A 23,948-nucleotide genomic window follows, 5' to 3' on the forward strand; every position below is an offset into this window, starting at 1 on the left:
ACTGGACTTATGATAACCATTTTCATGGATAAGGACCACATCTATAACTATTATATTTTATAAATAGAAATAAGTCCATATTTAACCATTACTCACTTAGTCTATATTTCACTGTTGGACCATATGCCCTAATGATCTGTTCTATTTTTTTCCATTTTTGTTTATTTTTAGTGTTCCATTAAATACCACTTGATTTCAAATGTAATCTTTTATAAACCAGCAGCTCAGATAATACAGAGATTAATTCTCATGTCACTGGAAATGGTTTTTCAGGAAAGAATTAAGAAAGATAACAAAAAGAGAGTGAAACATATTCTTCATTCCCCAGGTTGACTTCTGTCAGTACTCTTTCTTTTAATTGATAGGCATGTATTCACCTCTAGTAAATGCATCCAAATTCAGATGCTTCTCCATATCCCTTCTACACTAAAGTAGAAATAGGTACACCATAGAGATTGGCCACAGCCTGGGTCCTTGGACAACTTAAATTACTTATAAGGTGTCATTTTCTGATACATCAAGAGCATGCTGACATAGATTTAAATCCCAGACCAACTGTGTTCTAGATAATGCAACTTGGATCTATAATTAGCCTCTTTGAACTTCAGGGTTTTTTAATTTATAATAATAATTCTTATTGCTATCAATTTATTGTGAGTATAAGACTTAACAGAGAGTAGTATCACCATTTGTTATTTTCATGCTGTATTGACCAGACAGTGATGTTCCCAATATTTATAATAATTATGTTCTAAGTGAATTATCTCATAATAGGGCAATAAAACCCTCTGAGGGGGAAAAAACAGACCAATTATTGTGTCAGTTCTTTGTAGATTTTCTTATATCTTTACTGTTAATGAAATTATTTTTTAAATCCCCTATTTAAAATAAGAAATATTGACACATACTTTTTTGTTGTTGGTGGTAGATTTTTATAATGTTCGTGGATTTATGAAAAGCTATTATCACTTTGAAGCATTAAAAAGGAAAGATATATACATTCTAAGACAAGAATTCTGAGAAAAATTCTAAATATCTTTTTAATCATGAAGGTAACTTCTAGATCCATTTTGAAAACTCCAGTCTTTCAGGACAAAAATAGTATTAAATTAACATTTAAAACTTGAGTCAAAAGAAAATTATAAAAGATGTGCTGTAAGTGTTGAAGTATACTAAAAGGCTAAGGTGATATTACAAAGAATATCACACAGTCGATGAGGAATGACCCAAACAAAGATGTTTTTTGAAGGTGATTGCTTTCATGGATAACCAGCTGGAGTGTCATATAAATTGCTCTTTTGGTGACTAAGCAGCACTTGAATCTTTCCAATTGGAATCTCTCAAATTTTTGTGATCCTAGTTTCAAAACACAACTCGGGGATAATAAGGAATAATAAAAGATATAATAATAATAGGTACCACCTGTTGAGCAAAATATATGCAAAATACTATTAAGCACTTTCCGTATGTTCCTTCTTTAATCCCTACAAGCAACACTATGAAGAGACACTATGGACATTTTACAGATGGTAAAACTGAGACTGAGATCCAGGCAAGTGGCTTGGTCTGTCTCTTCCCATTAAGTCATGCAGTTTCCATTTTTTAAAAATCAATTTTACTTCCTTTCTAATTACTCTGATCTTTTTCTAGTAAATGTCCCTTCACAGCTGAGGAAAAGATATAAAACGAACATAATTGAATTTGGGATCCTACCTCTCCCTCTCTTTCCACACTCCTTTAGAATAGAAAGCCAGCTGAGACATAGGTTGGGAGCAGAGAGTCTGAGGAAGGAATCTTAAATATGGGCCATTAGTCCTTTAATAGCTGCACTAATGTGTCCTGATACAATGACCATGCCTTCCAGTTTAATTTCAAATTTTCAAAATGATGGTCATAGGAAATTACTCAGAAAAAGTGATCCTCCTTTTTGGCTTTTTAAAATTCACCAGTAAAGATCCTTCCCAAATTAAAATTGGTGATTATAAGTCTCCATGAGTTACTCTATAATTTCAGTTTTATTTCCGATATCCATCTCCTACCTTTGGTCTCAGTGCTAACAGCAGAAATCCCCAGTAACTTGCCAGCTCCTTTGCAACCTTCCCACTTTCCCTGATGCCCACCATTTGTGTATTTCTTCATACTGATGAAGCTGTTTTTGAGTAGGGTTTTGTTGGTTGGTTGTTGTTTTTTGTTCGATTTTTTTAACCCTCTGTGTGATCTTGTCACATGCATTAAACTGAACCCCAACTGAGAGCAGGGAAAGTAAATTAGTAAATTATATTCTCTTATTCTGAAAGTCTCTTTCTTTTGATTAGCCCTACAAGTTCATAGACACCTGCCCTTAAGTTAAATTTATGCAGATTTCTATGCAGACTTCAAGGGCATAATTTTTTTAATTCAAAGATAATTATCAAGGGGGTATATGTTAGCAGTATGTACAAAATTTATGTAACTTACATAAGCAGTAGGTATCAAAATCCCATAATTCTGTAGTTCAAAATAATGAACTATAGAAAAGTATAGTTCATTGTTCATTATTTGATTAACTGTTATTTGCTGCTGTGGTTTTCAACTCAGTTTTTTGCAGCAGTACCATGTGACGTTTTGCAGCAGTACCAGTGACGTTTTTCCCAGCTATATTGTGAAGCCCCATGAGCAGGAAATGTGTTTCTACTGAAACACCGCTCCTCATACAATGTTTTTTTACAAAGCCAAACTGGGCTTTCCAGCAATGGCAGACGATCCGACTTACCTAACAAAATCATAGGTTATCCATAACCAACGCTACCATAGGAGCATCAACAGTCTTCACAGTTACCAGACCTTTGCTGCTATGGTAAAGAGAAAACAGAAATGGTCAATGAGCAACTCCCCAAATGCTTTGGGACCTTCATCGTCCTCTGACAGTCCCCACTTGGAAGTTGCTAATGTGTACAATCAATACGTCTCTAGACCTGCAATCTTGTTGCTCACTTTTATGAGAGTTGACTCTGTTATGCGGTTAGCTTCGAGAACATTCAGTCCACCAGAGCATAAAGACAAGTATCTGTTGGCTTTTTTTGCTTTTCAGAATATGAAGTTATATCCAGAGAAAATGGGTCATTCGGTGGGAAGAACAAGTCCATTCAAACTACAAATCAAACCTTCTCCACAGTAGAAAATCTAAAACCAGACACAAGGTGAGCCACCAGTGCTATTACAGGTGAATTCTGAGAGTGCAAAAATCATAACAAAGGAGTAAAATGACATCACCCTTCTCTATCTTAAGGGAGGGTCTAGTTTGCATTTCGTTCTTTGGCTTTCCATACACAGCACTAGATACCCCTAGAGTCATGGTTTACAAATATGCAAGTTATTGGTGGGGATACAAGAGCTGACAAGATGGTCTTGTAAGTTAACAGTACAACTGGGAACATTGAAAGATAGAAGGCCATTAATATCAAACATTGATATTAAATACCAAAATTTAGAGGAGGAAAAGTCTATAGACCAGAGACAACTGGAGTGTGGATGGTGTAAACTAGATTTGAAAGCACAGAAGAAGTTGCCTGGCATGCTGGAAGGGAGGGGGCAAGGAAACAAAAGCCATGGGACAAATGTAGGTGAAAGTTTGTAATAGTTAATGCTTAGTATAGCTACAGACTAGTCCCAGACACAGTAACCCTTTGCTTTTGGGTCTTTTTAATATAGACCAATGAGAATAGATATTTGAAAATGGACATATATAATATTAACAATTGTTCAATAATAAACAACTTTTCTTGGCATTCCTTACTACACATTGATACCAGGTTGTTTATCTTGCTGTATAGTTTTGTGATTCCTTTTTAAATCTAAAATACCTAATATTTTATCAGTTCATTTTATTATTTCAAGAAAAATAAGGGCCTTAGGCATTTCTAGAAATGTAGTAGGGAAGGGGTTTTTTGTTTTTGTTTTGTTTTACGTGGCTAAATTATCAAATGTATTGCTCAAGGAGATTCTCAAATGGATACAGCCAAGCATTTCCATGATAAAGCCAATGTGCTAAATTCATTTCTGGACTAAATTTCACTCTCTGTGAAAAATTGATTTCTTCCTTCAAGCTCCAAAACATTGTCTGATAAACTGTCTATACTTTCAGTATAAAATAAAACAAAAACACCCCTGACATCTTAAGTTATAGTATCCCAAGCAACATAGATCAATTTTCACACAATCAGGAGTTTTTCCAGATTGAGTATTTCATAACTTGATAAAGTTCCTCAGTGTTGAAAAAGATCAGTGGAGGTGAAGACTGGAACTTCAGCATCAGAGATTTTTTTTTTCATGTTTTATTTCTTGTATCTTTCATTGTCATGTGACTGAATTGAATTGGGTATTGATTGTGACACCCAGAAGAGCCTCTTTGGGCTCTGACAGCAGGGAGACTTTTCTAATCTTTTCAGGAGAAAAGGAAGTATCTAATTCATTATAGATGGTTTGCTGTATACAAACTGTAGTCCTATACAGCAAAAACGACACTTTTCCAGCAGTGTATGTTTTCTTCTTTTAAGTTCTCTGAGTTGTAATATGGAGAATTTTGCAACTGCTAATTTTCTTGAAGGTATTAAGTTAGCCAAAATAAGCATATATTTCAGTAAAAGCCCATTTGATGATCTTGGTTCTGTTTCCTTAGCAAGATTAACAGGGAGAGAGCCTATAATTTATTTTAAGGAAAGAGTAAAAGAGAAAAGGTCATTTAATTTGGACTTTTTAATAGGTGGATTTGGGCTTACAAAACTTGGCTTTTCTCTGCAGTTTCTTGCTTTTTATTCCACTTAAGAAAAAGTGAGCTGTGTAGTATGCAGAAAGTACATTGAAGGGCATCCAATTTCTAAATGTTCATTGTATTCCTTTTCTGAATCAGGCTGTTCTCGGATTTCACAGTGCACCTATTAGCTCATAATCAGAGGTAGAATAATGCCAGTGACCTTTTAAACCTGATTTGTTGGTAAAAGGTTGGGGTCTGCATTCAGCTAACATTTACTGAGTGCCAACAATGTGCTCAGCCCTGTGCTTGGTGTTGTGCCTACAAGCAGGAGTAAGCATGGTACCTGCCCTTGAGGAGCTCGAGGCTAGTGGAGTAGGTCGCTAATGACCGATTATTCTACACAAAGTGGTGAGAGTTCTGGTAGAAGTCTGCACCAGGGGCGACAGAAGCCCAGAATGGGCGGCACGTCGCAAAGTGTGGGGAAATTAGGAAAAACTTCCTGGGGGAGGTGACCCCTAGGCTGAGGCTTGAAGGAGGAGTAGACTGGAGCCAGCTAAGTGACTGTTAAGAGAAAGGAATGTCAGGGAGGATAGCACATGTCAGAGCAGTGGCCCGAAATGGCACGGTTGTGTGTGGTGAATAACGGGCTGTTTTCACCAGTGTGAGGGGTGAAAAGTGATAACCATTTTGAATGATAATAATGGGCTGCTTTAACATTATTATTTTATACTATTATAAAATATTATTATATTTTATACTATACTATTAGTATTCGCTATACTAATAGCGAAAAGCCCTCACCAGTGTGAGGGGCGAAAAGTGGCCAGAAGCCGTAGAAGCCAAGAGAAGCAGAAGCCAAGTTAGGGAGGGCCTTCTGCGCCAGATCAAGAAACATGGTCAAGTGATGGGGAGATCCTAAAGGATGGTAACTGGGGAGTGCCTTGCTCTGACTTTCATTTTCATTTTCATTCTGACTTTCATTTAGTTGGAATAATCACTTTTGATACTAGAGCTACTTATAATGAATAGCAGCTGGTAGAACAAATCTAACTAAAAGAACTTTTTGTTAATTTCTTTCATGAGTACCATTCTGGCATCTGACCTAGTTGGTCAAATAGGTACATAAGAGAAACGTGCCTTTGGGCTGAGCTGGATTTCATTCTGGAATCACAGGACCGATCAGGTCATGGGGTTCACATCTAGCTTCTGGTTGTAATTGTTTCAGACTCAGCTACAGCCTTGTCCTCTTTATCCCACCCTCCTCCTATGTGTCTTGCTTGTCTCTGCTGTCTGTCATCAGTGTACCTTCTAAGGAGGACTCCTGCAACCTATCCTTATCCCAAGACGAGCAAAACCCAAAGGAAGCCCGTTCTGGATTTGTCTTTGGAAAAAGCAGTACTAAACTAAGATTAGGAATCCCTGTAATGAGAACTCCATGCCAAGTTTTACAACTTGGCATAAAGTTGGGGCCACTATGCATGTCTGTATGTGGCTTATTTAATGTTATTTTTAGTTCGGTACAATAAAATGAAATCCATTCAGATATAAAGACTGTTAATGTTCATAAATGTGATTTGACCAGGATTTTATATTGATAGTCCCTAATGGGTCATGATTTAAAAGTTGTATATCAGTAGTTTGAAGCAAAGAACATTCTCACACTGGGGACAAATGTAACACACATGGATGTAAATTTTCTAATGAAAATTATTTAGTCTATGCCATGGGAAACTTTGGGTGGTCTAGTAGTTCAGTAGATCCCAGCCCCCACTGAGCTTGTAAATATATTCTGCACTCTCAGAGGTATGATGGAGATTAATCTGTCAAATGGGCAGAAATGTTTTGAGCTGAAATATTAAAATTATGTGTTGAAACCCCTATTAGTCAAATAACCAAGGAAGAATAAAGTGAAGTCAAATCATTTCATTTACTTTGAGATTTCTGAGCCTAAAGTTACCTGAGGAAACAAAACTAACACCCATGAAACATCATAACACAGAATAAAAGAACATGCCGATGTAGGACTTACACCCAGGTTCTGCAATTTAGAAGAGGAGAGAAGGCCTCGTGGAATACTCGAGACAAGAACTTGACAGTAAGGGATAGGATGGCATGAAGCAGGCCGGCAAGAAAAGAAAGAACAATAGTATTCCACGTGAAATCCACGTGCACAGCTTAGGTGAAATATAAGTAGTCTTCAAAGTTACTACTGACATCAAGGCTACAGCAAGTATAATAAAACTACGAGTTCCCCAATGTAGGTTTGTTGGCTCTTTTGATGCAAGCTTTTTTCATACTGTCTTACGTTGTTAAGGCAACGTTCCTTTCTATTGTATCTTCTCTACCCCAACCATGATCCAAGATTAATGTTAATAAAAGACTCCCTGTAAAATAAAGAGGAAGTATGTACAGGATGCAGTTAGCAGGTGGTTTTTATTAGCTATAAAGAATGACTTCAGTCACATTTCATTACTTGAGGAAAATTTTGAGTCCAAATACATAGTAAACTCCCTAAATAAGCAAACTTTGAATTATAGCTGTTAAAATTCCCCCATGAGGTTCTGGAATTCCCTGTTTGAAAAGCTGGAAGATAATAACTTCTGAAAGAATATCTAGCTTTTTTCTAATTCTAGGAGACACATATAAAGAATTTATTTTAGTAGCATTTTCCATCATTTGTCCTGACTTAAAAACAGGAGCTCTAAAAACAGGTGATAATTACTGGCTAATCGTTACACAGTGACATAGGTGGAGTAGAGCTTGGTGTTAGAACATCCAGGAGAATCAAGGCAGAGAAAATAGATCTACAGGGCTTTTGGGAATAAAAATTCTAAGTGTTCACACACTATTCTAGAATCAAAAAGACAGTCAATGTTGCTACCGTCTCCCTGCCCATTTTTAACAACTTAACCAAGTTTTATTTACTCTGCAGAAGCTCAAAAAATAACCCACAGTATGGGACCATCCAGCAGGTGTCTTGCTGCTGGGAGAGTTCAGCTGCACACCTGGCGTGAGATGCTTCTGTCTCTAGAAAACGGAGCCGCTTGGCTGCCCTGAGGAGCCTGGGTGCAGCTCCCAGGGCGGCACAGCAGGGACAGGCCCGGTCTTGCTGATGGCTTCTTGCAGCTGGGGTGACAGATGTACGCAGGGAAGAGGGGCTGTTTGGGCAGCCAGAGCTGTTTTAGTCAGGTGAAGCAGGAGATCTGTTAACAGAGGCAAGAGGCTGTGGCACAACTCTATCACATTCTTTGGAGGATCCCTCTCTCACCCCCGCCCCTAAAATACAAAGAAAATGTAGAGATGTTAGTGTCCACTGAATCAGTACCCATCTAGGCCACTCTCCAATATTTATTTTCCACTTATTTTTTTTCCCCATGAAACCTCATTGTGTGGCTTTTGTTGAACTAAAAGAAAAATATTAAGAAGAGCCTCTCCTGTCCGGAGCCAACTACTTTGTTTGCAAAGACCACTATGATTATATTTAGTTCCGTGAATGGAAGAAATGATAAAGTATATGGCTTAAAAAATTGTGTTGCACCACTGCTTAAAAGGACACAAAGTGTGGACTAATTGATCTTGAAATCTCTCCCAGCTCTAAAATGATGTAATCTTATGCTATCTGAAGCCATGCACAGAATCAGTGGGAAAACTGGAACTGAAAATAAAACCAAAACCTAGGTCCATCTTACAGCAAGTAGAATTGTCCTGATAAAGCATTTTTGCTTTGAATCGATGTCTGTGGTCTGTGATTTGTTGTCAGACAAATTATTTGAGACCATGTGTCTCCTTGCTTGGCTAAAAAACTGAAGAATCCACTTTGTGTGCTAGACATACATGTGGTCTAGCGATTTCCTATGGAAAAGGCACTCTGTCTGAGAATTAAGATAAATCAAGTTTACTTAACCTGCTCAAGTACTTCAACTGTCGTCTGTGGTTTGGGAGGATTCTGGAGAACAATTCTTCCTCTGAGACTAAAACCTACCAAAGTTTCCTGTAGCTGACAGCAAAGATAGTTTGGGACCGTTGGTTTATGTTGTTTGACTTAATAAAACCTTGGCACTAAAAATAAACTGGAATAGAGGCAGCAACTTCTTGTATACTGTAAATCTGATTGAACAAACCAGGTATGTGGAATGGCCATTATGCCCTTATTCATATGGTTTTTGTGAAATTCTGGTCTCTGCAGTCTGTATTAACTTACAATATCTCTTCTCCTCGGCTTTGTAGAAAGGAATAAAATAAGCTGCCAGAGCATTGGGCATTTTATTTAGTTTTACTGTAGGTCTGAGCAGCAGAAGAATAATTGCTTCCTCATTAAAGAAGGAAGAAATTGAGTTGATTGCTCAGGTTTGCAACTTTTCATCAGGCAGAAGAACAGCTAAGAGCACGGAACTCCACTAGTCTCTAAAAAGAGCAATTCTTCTTTTCATATTGCCATATTCTCTTTTTTTAACATCTTGATTGGAGTATAATTGCTTTACATTGTTGTGTTAGCTTCTGCTGTATAACAAAGTGAATCAGCTCTATGTATACATATGTCCCCATAACCCCTCCCTCTTGCGTCTCCCTCCCACCCTCCGTATCCCACCCCTCTAGGTGGTCATAGCATCGAGCTGATCTCCCTGTGCTATGCGGCTGCTTTTTATTCCTTTTCACTTTGAGCTCCTCCTCCTAGGGAGGGGGGTGCGAGATACTCATAGCAACACTACAGAATTAGAGTGCAGCCCAGATCTGGAATTTGTGTGTCCCCCCACAGAAATGGGAGAGAAAAGAAATGTCCCTAAGGACCTACTGGGCAGCTAATTAATGATCCCTGATGCCTGCTGATGCCCGGCTCCTCTCCCTTCTGTCCGATTTAGGCTTATTTTGTCCTCGAAGTATCTCCGAAGCTCTGCCCTTTGCTTCTCATCTGTATTCCCAGGCCAGCACAATGCCTGCACATGGCAGGTATCCAGAAATGCTTTCCATAACCCTGCAGTGTCCTTGGAGAACTGACTGATTTGATTTCCCTATTCCACTGCTCCTTACTCTTTTTTTTTTTTTTTTTTTCTTTTTCCCCTCTTCCCTTTCTTTCCCTCTGACTGAAACCCAACCTGAATGGGGCCCAAATATTTCAAGATGACACTAGGGGCCAATCAGCTAACAAAACAATTCAAACCAACAAAGAGCTACGGGGAGGGGGGGGCGGCACTTTCTATATAAAAAGTGGTTGCCTGAGGTTTATGAGCTTTTGTTTATCAACTAATGAAAACTATACTTCAGCTGTATGTTATGGGTAAAAATAGAGGAAAATCGTTATAGAGAGGAGCAAAGGAAGGGGAGGCGGGGAGAAGTGTCTGCCCTAACCAGACCTGGAGGTTTACCTCAGGCTAGATCCCACAGGTCGGAGCTTCCCTATCTCTGTCAGTTTTGCCCGTGAACCACAGATGCCCTTCTTATAACCTTTACAAACACAAAAGCAAGTATGTGGACATAGAACAGTTCTACCTTGAGAGTTCTATGGCAGTGTGTGTCAAATTCCCCAAGAATAGAAGCACCTTTAAAAACATTCTTTAGAGATATGATACTAGAGAATATTTATGACTTACTATGTGCCTGGTACCTTGCTTTTACATGTATCATCTCATTTAATCCTCATAAGAAACTCACAGATACTTTGATACCCTTATGAGGTTACAATTACTATAATTGATAGTATCCTCTCAAATACCATTATTATCCTCATCTTTATACTTGAGGAAATTGAGGCTCAGAGAGGTTAAGTTACTTACCTTAAAGTTACACATTAGTGCAGCTGTGAACCCAACTCTTTCTGGCTCCAAAACCCATGGCCTTAACCACAGAGCCATGCTGCTTTCTGATAGGGCAGCCGGGAAAATTGTTTTTGTTTGGATCCATACCTATCTGGGCAAAACCAGGCATGGCTTCTGCCAGGGGTGCTATTCATTTGGCTTGTCCTCTACAAGGCCCAAAGGCTTGACTGCAGCTGTCACCTGGACTGTACTCCACTTAGATATTCATTTTGATGAAGTAGGTCTTAGAAATAGCTTTTTAAATTTAATTTTCATTTTTATCAGAAGAACATGTACATGGTTTTAAAGCTCAAATACTACAAAGCAGTTCGTTCCTATTCCTAAATTCTATTTGCCAGAAGCAACAATTTTCAATAATTTTGTTCTTTTCTTCAGCTTTATTAAGGTATAATTGATGAAAAAATTATAAGATACTTAAAGCATACAACGTGACTTGATATACATTATGAAAGGATTCCCCCTGAATTAATTAATATATCTATTACATCATATATTTACTATTTTTTAATTGGTGAGAACATTTAAATTATAATCTCTTGGCAAATTTCAGTTATACAGTACAGTGTTTCAACTATAGTCACCATGTTATTCATTAGCTCCTCAGATCCTATTCATCTTACAACTGAAGTTGGTACCCTTTTACCAACGTCTATTTACCCCAGCCCTTGCAGTCACTTTTCTACTCTCTCCGTTTCTATGAGTTTGACGTTTTTTTTTAAGGATCCACATATAAGTGATACCATGAACTCTGTCTTTCTCTGCCTGGCTTATTTCACTTAGCATAATGCCCTCCAGTTTCATTCATGTTATCGCAAATGACAGGATTTACTTCATTTTTAAGGCTGAATAACACTCCGTTGTGTGTGTGTGTATACACATACATACATACAGCTGACCCTTGAACAACATAGGTTTGAACTGCATGGGTCCACTTACATGTGGATTTTTTTCAATAAATACAGTACCTGTATTTTCATTTTACAGATCTTTGACTAAAGTTTGTGTTTGATTAGAGATCATAATATGCAGAATCAAAAGAATTAGGGTTTGAGTCCTGATTCTATCCAAACTATTTCAGCTTCTTGCCCTTGGGTGAGTCATTTATCAATTCCTCCATTTTTGAGGCAGAGATAGCAATACTCAGATTTTCACCTGCTTGGGGGATTGGCACCTGTAACCCCCCATATTGTTCAAGGGTCAACTGTATGTATGTGTGTGTGTGTGTGTGTGTGTGTGTGTGTGTGTGTGTGTGTGTACACACATCATAATTTCTGTATCGATTCTTCTGTCAATGGACACTTAAGTTGTTTCCATACCTTGCCTAGAGTGAATAATGCTGCTATGAACATAGGAGTACAGATATCGTTTCAAGATAATGATTTCATTTCCTTGGATATACACCCAGAGGTGGGATTACTGGGTCATATGGTAGTTCTATTTTTAATTTCTTGAGGAACCTCCATATTGTTCCCCAGAGTGACTGTGCCAGCTTACATTCCTACCAGCAGTGCACAAGGGTTCCCTTTACTCCACATCCTCACCAGCATTTGCTATCTCTTGTCTTTTAGATAATAGACATCCTAACAGGTGTGAGGTAATATCTCATTGGGGTTTTGATTTCCATTTCTCTGATGATTAATGATGTTGAGCATTCTTTCATGTACCTATTGGCTATTTGTATGTCTTCTTTTGAAAAGTGTCTTTTCAGGTCCTTTGCCCATTTCTTAATTGGGTTATTTGCTTTTTTGCCATTGAGTTCTGTGAGTTCTTTATATATTTTGGATATTAACCACTTATCAGATATATGATTTGCAAATATTTTCTCCCATTCTATAGGTTGCCTTTTCATTTTGTTGATGTTTCCTTTTGCTGTGCAGAAGATTTTCAGTTTGATGTAGTCCCACTTATTTATTTTTGCTTTTGTTGCCTTTGCTTTTGGAGTCAGATCCAAAAATTATTGCCAAGACTGATATCAAGGAGCTTATCACCTATTTTTTCTTTGAGGAGTTTTATGATTTCAGGTTTCGTGTTCAAGTCTTTGAACCATTTTGAGTTGATTTTTAGGCATGGCATACAATAGGAGTCCAGCTTCATTCTTTTGCATGTGGCTATCCAGTTTTCCCAACACCATTTATTCAAGGGACTAACCTTTCCCCATTGTGAATCCTTGGCTCCTTTGTCATAAATTAATTGACCATATACATGTAGGTTTATGTATGGGCTCTCTATTCTGTTCCATTGATCTATGTGTCTTTTTTTATGTCCATACCATACTGTTTTGATTATTATTGCTTTGTAATATAGTTTGAAATCAGGACATGTGAGGCCTCCAGCTTTGCCTACTTAGGGTCTTTTGTGATTCCATGAGTCTTAGAAATGTTTTTTTCTATTTCTGTGAAAAATGCCATTGGAATTTTGATATGGATTGCATTGAAACTATAGATCACTTGGGGTAGTACTGACAGTTTAACAATATTAATCCTTTCAATCCATGAATGTGGAATATCTTTCATTTTATTTGTTGTTTCTTCAATTTCTTTCATCAGTGTCTTAAAGGTTTTAGTGTACAGATCTTTCATCTCCTTAAAATTATTCCTAAGTATTTTATTATTTTTGAGGCTATTGTAAATGTAAATTGTTTGCTTAATTTCTCTTTCTGATAGTTTGTTTTCGGTATATAGAAAACCAACAGATTTCTATATATTAATATTGCATCCTGCAACTTTACCAAATGTATTAGTTCTAGCAGCTTTTTGGTGGAGCTTTTAGGGTTTTCTACATATAATGTCATGTCATCATCTGCAAATAGAAGTTTTACTTCTTCCTTTCCAATCTGGGCATCTTTTAATTTCCTTCTCTTGACTAATAGCTCCCAGTGCTATGTTGAATAAAAGTGGTGAGAGTGCGCATTCTTGTCTTGTTCCTGATCTTAGAGGAAAAGCTTCCAGCATTTCATCATTGAGTATGATGTTAGCTCAATGGGCTTGTCATATAAGCCTTTATTATGTTGAGGTACATTTCCTCTGTACCAAGTTTGTTGAGTTTTTATCAAGAAAGAATGCTGAATTTTGTCAAATGCTTTTTCTGAATCTATTGAGTTCATATAGGTTATATAGATTTTTATTCCTCATTTTGTTAATATGGTATATCACATTGATTGATTTGTGGCTGTTGAACCATCTTTGCATTCTTGGAATGAATCCCACTTGATCATGGTTTATGATCCTTCTAATGTATTGTTGAACTCAGTTTGCTAATATTTTGTTGAGGATTTTTGAATCTATGTTTCATCAGGAATATTGGATTATAATTTTCTTTTCTTGTAGTGTCTTTGTCTGCTTTGGTATCAGCGTAATGCTGGCCTCAGAAAATGAGTTTGGGAGTTCCCCCCTCCCCTTCAATTTATAGGAAGACTTTGAGAAGGATTGGTGTTAATTCTTCTTTAAATGTTTGCTAGAATTCACTGGTAAACCCATCTGGTCCTGTGCTTTTGTTTGTTGGGAAGTTTTTGATTACTGACTCAATCTCCTTCCTAGTAATTAGTCTATTCAAATTATCTATTTCTTCATGATTTAGTCTTGGTAGGTTGTATGTTTCTAAGAATTTATACATTTTTCTAGGTTATCCAATCTGTTGGTGTATAATTGTTCATAGTAGTCTCTTATGATCCCTTGTATTTCTGTAGCACCAGTTGTAATGTCTCCTTTTATTTCTGATTTTCTAATTTTATTTGAGTTCTTTTTCTTAGTTACTGTAGCTAAAGGTTTGTCAGTTTTATTTATCTTTATGAAAAACCAGCTCTTAGTTTTGTTGATCTTTTATATTGTTTTTTGGTCCCTATTTCTTTTACTTCTGCTCTGATCTTTGTTATTTCCTTCCTTCTACTAACTTTGGGCTTAGTTTTTTCTTCTTTTTCTTATTCCTTGAGGTGTAAAATTAGGTTGATTATTTGATATCTTTCTTTTTTCTTAATGTAGGCATTTATTTCTATAAATTTCCCTCTTGGAATTGCTTTTGAGGCATTCCAAAATTTTGGTATGTTGTCTTTTCATTTTCCTTTGCCTCAAGATATATTTTGATTACTCTTGATTTTTTTTCTTTGACCCATTCGTTGTTCAGTAGCATGTTTGTTGTTTAATCTCCACATATTTGTGAAATTTCCAATTTCTTCTTTTAACTGATTTCTATTTTCTTACCATTGTGGTTAGAAAATACACTTTATATGATTTCCATTTTCTTAAATTTATTAAGGCTTGTTTTGCAGCCTAACAGATGACTTATCCTGAAGAAAGTTTCATGTGCTCTTCAGAAGAAAGGGTATTCTGTTGCTGTTGGATGGAATGTTCTTTATATGTCCTTTAGGTCCATCTGCTTTAACATTAAGTCCAGTGTCTCCTTATTAATTTTCTGTATGGGTGTTCTATATATACATTGTTGAAAGCATGGCATTGAAGTTCCCTGCTATTACTGTAGTGCTATTTCTTCCGCAGATCTGTTAATATTTGCTTTATATACTAAGGTCCTCCTATGTTGTGTACATGTTTACAGATGTTATATCCTCTTGATGAACTGACCCCTTTATCATTATATAATGACCTTCTTTGTGTTCTATCACAATCTTTGGCTTAAAGTCTATTTTGTCTTTTATAAATATAGGTATCCCTGCTGTCTTTTGGTTTCCATTTGCATGGAATATCTTTTCCATCCCTTCTCTTTCAGTCTATGTGTGTCCTTAAAGCTGAAGTCAGTCTCTTTTAGGAGAATTAGGTGGGTCTTGGTTTTTTAATCCATTCAGCCACTCTATGTCTTTTAATTAGAGTTTGGTCCATTTACATTTAAAATAATTACTGATAGATATGGACTTACTATTGCTATTTTTTTCATTATTTTCTGGTTGTTTTATAATTCCTTTGTTCCTCTCTTCCTTTGTGATTTGATGAATTTCTGTAGTGTTATGCTGTGATTCCGTTCTCTTTTTTGTGTGTGTATATCGATCATTGGTTATTACTTTGTAGTTACCATGAGGTTTACATAAAACGTCATATGTCTATTTTAAGTTGATGACAACTTCAAACACACAAAAGCTCTACTTTTTTACACTCTTCTCTCCACGTTTTGTTTTTATGCCACAATTTACTTTTTTTTTTTTTTTTTTTTTTTTTTTTTGCAGTATGTGGGCCTCTCACTGTTGTGGCCTCTCCTGTTGCGGAGCACAGGCTCCGGACACGCAGGCTCAGCAGCCATGGCTCACGGGCCCAGCCGCTCCACGGCATGTGGGATCCTCCTGGACCGGGGCACGAACCCGTGTCCCCTGCATCAGCAGGCAGACTCTCAACCACTGTGCCACCAGGGAAGCCCCACAATTTACATTTTTACACTGTATACCCATTAACAAATTATTATAGTTAGTTATTGTAATATTTTTGTCTTTTAACTCTCATATTAGAGTTAGAAGTGATTTACCCATGACAATTTCAACATTAGAGTATTCCGAATGTAACTGTTATTTACTTTTACCATTGAGTTTTATACTTTCTTGTTTTCCTGTTACTAATTAGCATCCTTTTGTTTCTGTTTGAAGAACTCTCTTTAACATTTCTTGTAAGGCTGATGTAGTGGTTGGTGATGAACTCTTTCAGCTTTTGTTTGTCTGGGAAACTTTATCTCGCCTTCAATTCTGAAGAGCAACTTTGCTGAGAATTTTTTCTTTTTTTTTTAGTTTCAGCACTTTGAATATATCTGCTGGTCCCTTCTGGCCTGAAAGTTTCTGCTGAAAAATCTGCTGATATTGCTATGGGAGCTCCCTTGTACATAACAAGTTGTTTTTCCCCTGCTGCTTTTAAGATTCTTTCCTTGTCTTTAACTTTTGACAATTTTATTATCATTAATGTGGATCTCTTAAAATTAATGTGGGTCTCATGGTGTGGACCTCTTTGGATTCCATTTGGAACTCTCTGGCCTTCCTGTATCTGGATGTCTGTTTCTTTACCCTGGTTAGGAAAGTTTTCAGCCGTTATTTCTTTGAATAAGCTTTCTGCCCCCTTTCTTTCCCTCTCCTCATTCTGGGACTCATATAATGTATATCTTGCTCCACTTGATGGTGTCCCATACATCTCTTAAGCTTTTTCATTGCTCCTCTGATTGGATGAATTTCACTGCCCCATCTTTGCATCCACTGACCATTTCTTCCACTCATCTAGTCTGCTGTTGAACTCCTCTAATGAAGTTTTCAGGTCAATTATTATATTCTTAACTCTGTGTTTTCTGGTTTGGCACTTTTTTATATTTTCTATCCCTTTGTACTTTGTTTACGCATTGTTCTCCTGACCTTGGTAAGCATCTTAATGACTTATTTTGAACTCTTTATCGGGTAAATCACTTATCCATTTCATTAAGATCTGTTTCTGGAGATTTTTCTTGTTCTTTTGTTTGGAACATATTCTTGTTTCTTCATTTTCCTTGATTCTCTGTTTGGTTTCTGCACATTAGATAAAACAGCCGCCTCTCCCAGTCTCAATAGAATGGTCTCAGGTAGGAAATGAACCTCTTGAATCAGCCCAACCTGAGCTCATAGTTGTTTCTCAAACCTCTAAGATTGTCCAAACAACTTTCTTTGTTCTTAGTGGCTCCTGGTAGTTGGGGGTATGCCAAAACTCATGAGTGTCCCAAAGGGGAGGAACACAGTCAGCATTTACATGCAGGCTGATTATAAGCTGGGCCCTAGGCAGCAGGTGGGAAATTATGTAGTTAAGCCGTTTCCAGGGCGTTGACTTAAAAAATATTCACAACCTAAAAGTTGAGCGTTATATTTTATTTGGTGGGCGTTTTTAGGACTTCAAGCCTGGGAGGCAGCATCTCAAGGAACCCTGGGAGAACTGCTCTGCAGAGGCGAGGGGGGGAACCAGGATAGTTTTGCAACAAAGAGCAGGTAGTCAGAACATCAAAAGATTACTGTTAAAGAAAACCAGATATCCCAAGTTAAGGAATTTAGAGCTTTTCTTTGTATGGGAAGATGCAAGAGTCTAGGCTTACTGAAATCATTCCTTTCATATGCACCTCAGCTATCTGGGGCCAGTGTTTTTACATCCTGAGTTTCCTCAGGGCTCACTGTAGGGAGTGGCTGCAGTCTGATGGCTGGTAGATGGCAGGTATTCTTTCCTTCCTGAGTTCCCTCAGGGCTCACATTGGAGGGCTGCAATTGCTGATGACTGTGACATCCTTTGTTTACTGATATGGCAGGAAATATTCCATTTCTCAAGGGAAACACTAGGAGATGGCTGTTTTTGCCTGCTGGGCCCAGGATATAGTTAGGGCAGGGTGGTAGGGTAGGGAAGTGTGCTCCTACATCTATTAAAAACTTTTTGTTTGCTAATCCTGTGGAATTTGTGAACACAAGCCCACTGGCTCTCAGAGACAGGCATTATGGAGACCTATTCCTTGGGCAGCAGCTGCAAAAGCTGGGGTGTCAGCCATTTGTACAAGCCCCTTCCAGGGAAATACTAGTGGCTTGGTTTTATTGTTGTAGCAGGCTGAGGGAAGAGGACAGGGAAGGTGTATCCCAACCTCCCTGTCACTGGGGAGGATCACAGCCAACCCCTAAACATGTGCTAAAACTAAAAGCTTCACCCTCAGGTGTCAGCTTTTAAAAGATGCATATAAACCCCTCAGGGAAAGATAGGAAGATGGGCATTTTTGCCTGCTTCCTCTGTGCTGAGCCCTGGGGGGCAGCTAGTTAAAAACTGCTTCTTTGCCACAGTCCTGTGGGACTCATGAATGGCTAAGTAACCCATTGGCTATCAGAGCCAGGTGATCCAAGGACTCATCCCTTTGGATGGAAGCTGTAAAAACTAGGGCACAGACATGTTTACAACCTCCTTCCAGACAGATACTAGCAACTTTGAGCAGGCTGGAGAGAGAAGGTGGGAGAGCATCCAATGGCTTCCCTGGTCTCCAGGGAGGATCATAGCCCCCAGAGCTTGCTAAATTAAAATCCTGACCCTCAGGTTGCAGCTTTAAACACTGGCAGATAAACACACACCTTTCAGAGAAATATTGAGATAGGTGATTGTGCCCTTTTGCTCTGCCATAGTGAATGCTCATGCACTTGTGAAGAAGTGGATTTGCTATATCCTTATGGGTCTCATAAGCACAAGCCCAGTTGGCTTTCAGAGCTGGGTGTTTAGGGGACCCATCCCTGAGGTAAGAATCTTAAAAGCTGGGATGCAGATGTGGGTTACAAACCCTTTGCTCCTCAGGAAGAAGTTGGGAGTTGGGGATTCCCTCCTGATTATATGGTGCTGTGTCAGGGATGGGATTTATGTCAAGTGTGTTTCAGCCTTTGCTACCCATTTTGATGGGGGTATTCTTTCATTTCCCCAATGCATAGGAGTTGCTCAGCTAGTTTCTGGATCTCTTTCAGAGGGAATTGATCTATGTGCAGCTGTGCATTCAATGTGTATGTGAGGGGAGGAGAGCTCAGGAGCTTCCTGTGTTACCACCTTAGTCCTGCCTCTCTCATTCCCAATTATTTTAGCTATTTCTTCTGTTAATTAAATCCATATGTCTAGACTGACTATTTCTCCAAATGGTCAAGTGCTCAAGTCATCTGTTACCTGTGTTTGTTTATGGCAACATCTCCTGGAAGCCCTCACCATCATCTTTTGCCTCTCTCCTATGTCGAATCCCCCTAATTCCTATATCCCATGTCTTCCTTGTTTACTCGCTTTCTGGGATTTCTTGAGAAACACATCTTGAAGAAACGTTATGGAAGATAATATTTTTGAGTTCTTACGTGTCTGAAAATGTTTTATTCTGATACTGTTGTTTAGTCAAACATAGATTGTAGGATAAAATGAACGCTTGAAAGCATTGTTCCATTATTTTCTAACTTCTAGAGCTGCTGAGATGTCACGTCATTCTGATTCTGCATCCTTTGAATAGGACCTATTTTCTTCTCAGAAACGTTTAAGATCTTGTCTTTATCCCAGTACTCTGAAATTTTGCAATTTGTTTGCTTTAGTCTTTTTTCTTTTTTCACCTTGCTGGGCAAATATTAGGCCTTTTAAATCTAGAAACCCATGTTTTTCAATTCTGGAAAATCACTTAAAAACTTTCTAAGATAATTTTCTACCCTCCTTTTCCACTCCTCTCTCTTCTAGAACCTACTAGTTTTATATTCCCTGAGAAAATCTGCTCATTTCCGTATTTTCTCTCATTTTTCAACTTTTTTTCTAGTATTTGTAAAATTTCCTTAACTTTATTTTCCAAACATTTTATTTGAAGTTTTATTTATTCTGAACTTTTTATTTTAAATAACTTTCTTCTCTATGGGATTTTTGCACAGCTAAAATCCTATGCTTATTCCCTATGTATAATCAATATTTTCTCTGAGACATTACTCTCTTCTACTTACAGTGTCATAAATCTTGTGACAAAAAGTGCTTCTTGGGAAAGATTTTGCCTTTTAAAATATATTCTGTTATATAATTTCTGTTTAATGAGCCAAAAATATGTGCCTTTTAGTTCTCATGCAGTTAATTAATTTAAAATGATTTCTTCAAAACTTGTCAAGTATCATAAAACGGTGGGGAAAAAACCCAAAAACAATCCCCCAAAGTAGCTTATCAATATTTGTGGCCATTCTACAAATATAGCTGAAGTGTAAATAACTGTGAAATAAAAAGACATGGAAATAATTTCAGCAATCAGACTTGGCCAAAGCACAGAGCTTTTTGGCAATGGCCTGGAGTGTGGAATGCATTGCCTGCTTGAATCCAAGTCCAGGTGCCTGTGATTTCTTTTTCCACTTTCAGTTCACCATTTTTTTTTTTTTAATAAGTTCATCAGGCCTCTGAGCTAGAATTTAATCTGTGGAAAATATTCTATGCCAGAGCACCCCATGTATGTGCAATTTATTTAAATGAGTGAGATGGGTGGCTTTATATCAGCAGTCTTACTGCAAAGGATAATGGCACTTTCTACCAGTTGATTAGTTTACAAAATGCTTTCATGTGCAGTTTTTCACTCTAAAAATGCTGAATGTTTTAATTCTATGACATAAATCACAGCAAGGTCCTTTTTGACCTACCTCCTAGAGAAATGGAAACAAAAACAAAAATACACAAATGGGACCTAGTGAAACTTAAAAGCTTTTGCACAGCAAAGGAAACCATAAACAAGACCAAAAGACAACCCTCAGAATGGGAGAAAATATTTGCAAACGAAGCAACTGACAAAGGATTAATCTCTAAAATTTACAAGCAGCTCATGCAGCTCAATATCAAAAAAAAAAAAACCCAATCCAAAAATGGGCAGAAGACCTAAATGGACATTTCTCCAAAGAAGATATACAGACTGCCAATAAACATGAAAGGATGCTCAACATCACTAGGGAAATGCAAATCAAAACTACAATGAGGTATCACCACACACTGGTCAGAATGGCCATCATCAAAAAACCTACAAACAGTGCTTCCCTGGTGGCGCAGTGGTTGAGAATCTGCCTGCCAATGCAGGGGAGATGGGTTCAAGCCCTGGTCTGGGAAGATCCCACATGCCGCAGAGCAACTAGGCCCATGAGCCACAACTACTGAGCCTGCGCGTCTGGAGCCTGTGCTCTGCAACAAGAGAGGCCACGACAGTGAGAGGCTCGCGCACCGCGATGAAGAGTGGCCCCCGCTTGCCGCAACTAGAGAAAGCCCTCACACAGAAACGAAGACCCAACACAGCCAAAAATAAATTAATTAATTAAAAAAAAAAATCTATGAGCAATAAATGCTGGAGAGAGTATGGAGAAAAAGAAACCCTCTTGCACTGTTGGTGGGAATGTAAACTGATACAGCCACTATGGAGAACAGTATGGAGGTTCCTTAAAAAACTAAAAACAGAACTACCATACAACCCAACAGTCCCACTAATGGGCATATACCCTGAGAAAACCATAATTCAAAAAGTCATGTACCACAATATTCACTGCAGCACTATTTACAATAGCCAGGACATGGAAGCAACCTAAGTGTCCATCGACATAGGATAAAGAAGATGTGGCACATATATACAATGGAATATTACTGAGCCCTAAAAAGAAACGAAATTGAGTTATTTGTAGTGAGGTGGATGGACCTAGTCTGTCATACAGAGTGAAGTAACTCAGGAAAAGAAGAACAAATACCATATGCTAACACATATATATGGAATCTAAAAAAAAAAAAAGGTTCTGAAGAACTTAGGGGCAGGACAGGAATAAAGATGCAGAGGAGATATGGGGATGTATGTATACGTATAGCTGATTCACTTTGCTATAAAGCAGAAACTAACACAACATTGTAAAGCAATTATACTCCAATAAAGATGTTAAAAAGTTTTTAAAATAAATAAATGAAAACGCTGCATGTTTTAATCCCCATATCACAAAGTTTGGAAAAGCAAAGACAATAAGAGTACAATGGTTAAAAGCGTCATTGCTCTTAACTGAAAAATAGGAAAATAATTATCTCTTGGGGTTTGTGTGTATTACTTTTCCTATGTAGTATCTGGTACATAGTAGGCACTCAAAAAATGTTCACATTGTAATGCTAGAATCTGTCTTCTTTATAGATTTCAGCAGTACCTCAATGGTCAAAAATCTGACTCCTTGAGCCCCAGAAAGTTCTGTTATTGCTCACTTGGTATCCTCTGTACCAAATTAAGAGCTGTCATCCTTCTGTTTTTCACTTTTTTCTAAAGTATTTTTTGTGTTTTGCACTCTTAGTCAATTACAAACTTTTTAAAAACAGGAATTATCTCCCAAAAGTCTTTCACAATTTTGAAACTCAGTCAATTCTATCAGCTGACTCAAGCTGGTTTTACATTCAAAATTACTTTCCTGCTAAGTCTGCTACTGAAAGGAACTCTTCGTTTCAGACAAACAGCAAATAGCTTTACTGTTTGAACTTAAAAGGGTTTGCTCTGCTTGAGTATTCTATGGATGAAGTTTGTCAAATATTGCATAGTAATTTAGTGCATAATTCTTAAGGACAGACTCAAACATAACTGCAAGGGATATGGGCTTATTTTGTCTTTTGTTTTTTTAACATAAAGGGTTAAGGGCCTGGCACATATAAATCTAGTTTATAGAAGGAGAGAAAAGTGTCTTTGTGCCCATACTCTTCATGAGCTGACACTACCATGCCCCTACTCAGAATATATCGTGGCTTCCTATGATCCACAGAAGACCCAAGTTCCAGGAGATATAACCAGGAACTTCTTGCAACAAAATATTTTCATGTACATCTGCTCCCATAGCTTATCTAGTAGTTCTCAAATGTCAGTGGGCACAGGATTCACCTCAGGAACTTATTATAAATACCTCTCTGGAATCCCTCAAAAAGGGATTCAGTAGCTAGACTGGAACAAGAAGTCTGCACTTTAAACAAACTTTCCCCAGTGTAGCTCTATCATGTGATTCTGACATGGGTAGCTCAAACCCCACAATGAAGAACACTGCCTAAGTCTATGGCTATACCCAGGGTTGGGATAATAAGGAATAAAAAGGAATTTATTCTGCGCTCCCAGGAAGTAGCTAAACATTTGAAGGAAACTGAGGCTCCTTGTTACTGGAATTAGCCTGGGTCCACCACGTACCTCTTTTCCTGTATGTCCATTAGCAACCTGCCCAGCTATTTCTATTAATTTGGAGTTTTTAAAAGACGACAATCTTTTTTATTAACTTAACCCTTTTCTTCTAGAAAACAATTAGACAAGCTGTTTGAACAGCAGAATTAAAGGAATTTTTCTTTCCTGAAGCTTCTTCTAGAACATATGTCCATTCACTGTCATGATGATTTCAAAACAGAATCAGGAAGAATGTCGGTATGACAAGAAAATTGTTTGTTTCCTACCACTTAAGAACATTATTTCTGTTTTCTGTTTGTTTCTTTTCCCCCCTACACAGCTATGAGTTCCAGGTGAAACCCAAAAACCCACTTGGTGAAGGCCCACCCAGCAACACGGTGGCATTCAGTACTGAATCAGGTAATCACATCAGCAGTAATTCCTAACAAGGATATAAAGGGTCACCATGTTTTGCACAGCTTGTTTGAAACCTAGCTAAACACTGGGTAAAGCATTTGATTTAAAAAAAAAACCATCCATTTGAAAAAGCAAACTGATGAAGGTACCCTTAAGGAAACACCCCTTGGGTTTTTCCTCATTTATCTTGATGTCAGAAAAACATTAGGCATATCAGTTTAAAAGAAAAAAAGCATATAGTCAGTCTATACTCAATAGTGCATGAATGCTCCTCTCTATGCCTAGAATCTGTGCCTAGAATCAAAATATCAGACGCTCAGCCACAGTATCCAGAAAGGGAATTCATGTGAGTTTTTTACGATGAACAGCCGTGAAATTTTCTAATTTGGCCTAAG

The 23,948-nt window shown here is 37.7% G+C and overlaps 1 protein-coding gene across 19 annotated transcripts in view; it reads left to right on the forward strand.

Annotated features, from left to right (window-relative positions):
- The window catches only part of ABI3BP (ABI family member 3 binding protein), a 262,442-nt gene that overhangs the window by 233,179 nt on the left and 5,315 nt on the right, over window positions 1–23,948 (forward strand). For all 19 annotated transcript variants that reach the window (XM_067739084.1, XM_067739065.1, XM_067739077.1 and 16 more), the window contains 2 exons: window positions 3,071–3,179; window positions 23,477–23,556. In XM_067739084.1, coding sequence (XP_067595185.1) covers window positions 3,071–3,179; window positions 23,477–23,556 — 189 coding nt within the window. The remainder of the gene's footprint in view (window positions 1–3,070; window positions 3,180–23,476; window positions 23,557–23,948) is intronic.

Source organism: Pseudorca crassidens, chromosome 5, assembly GCF_039906515.1.
Source record: "Pseudorca crassidens isolate mPseCra1 chromosome 5, mPseCra1.hap1, whole genome shotgun sequence".
Lineage (NCBI taxonomy): Eukaryota > Metazoa > Chordata > Mammalia > Artiodactyla > Delphinidae > Pseudorca > Pseudorca crassidens.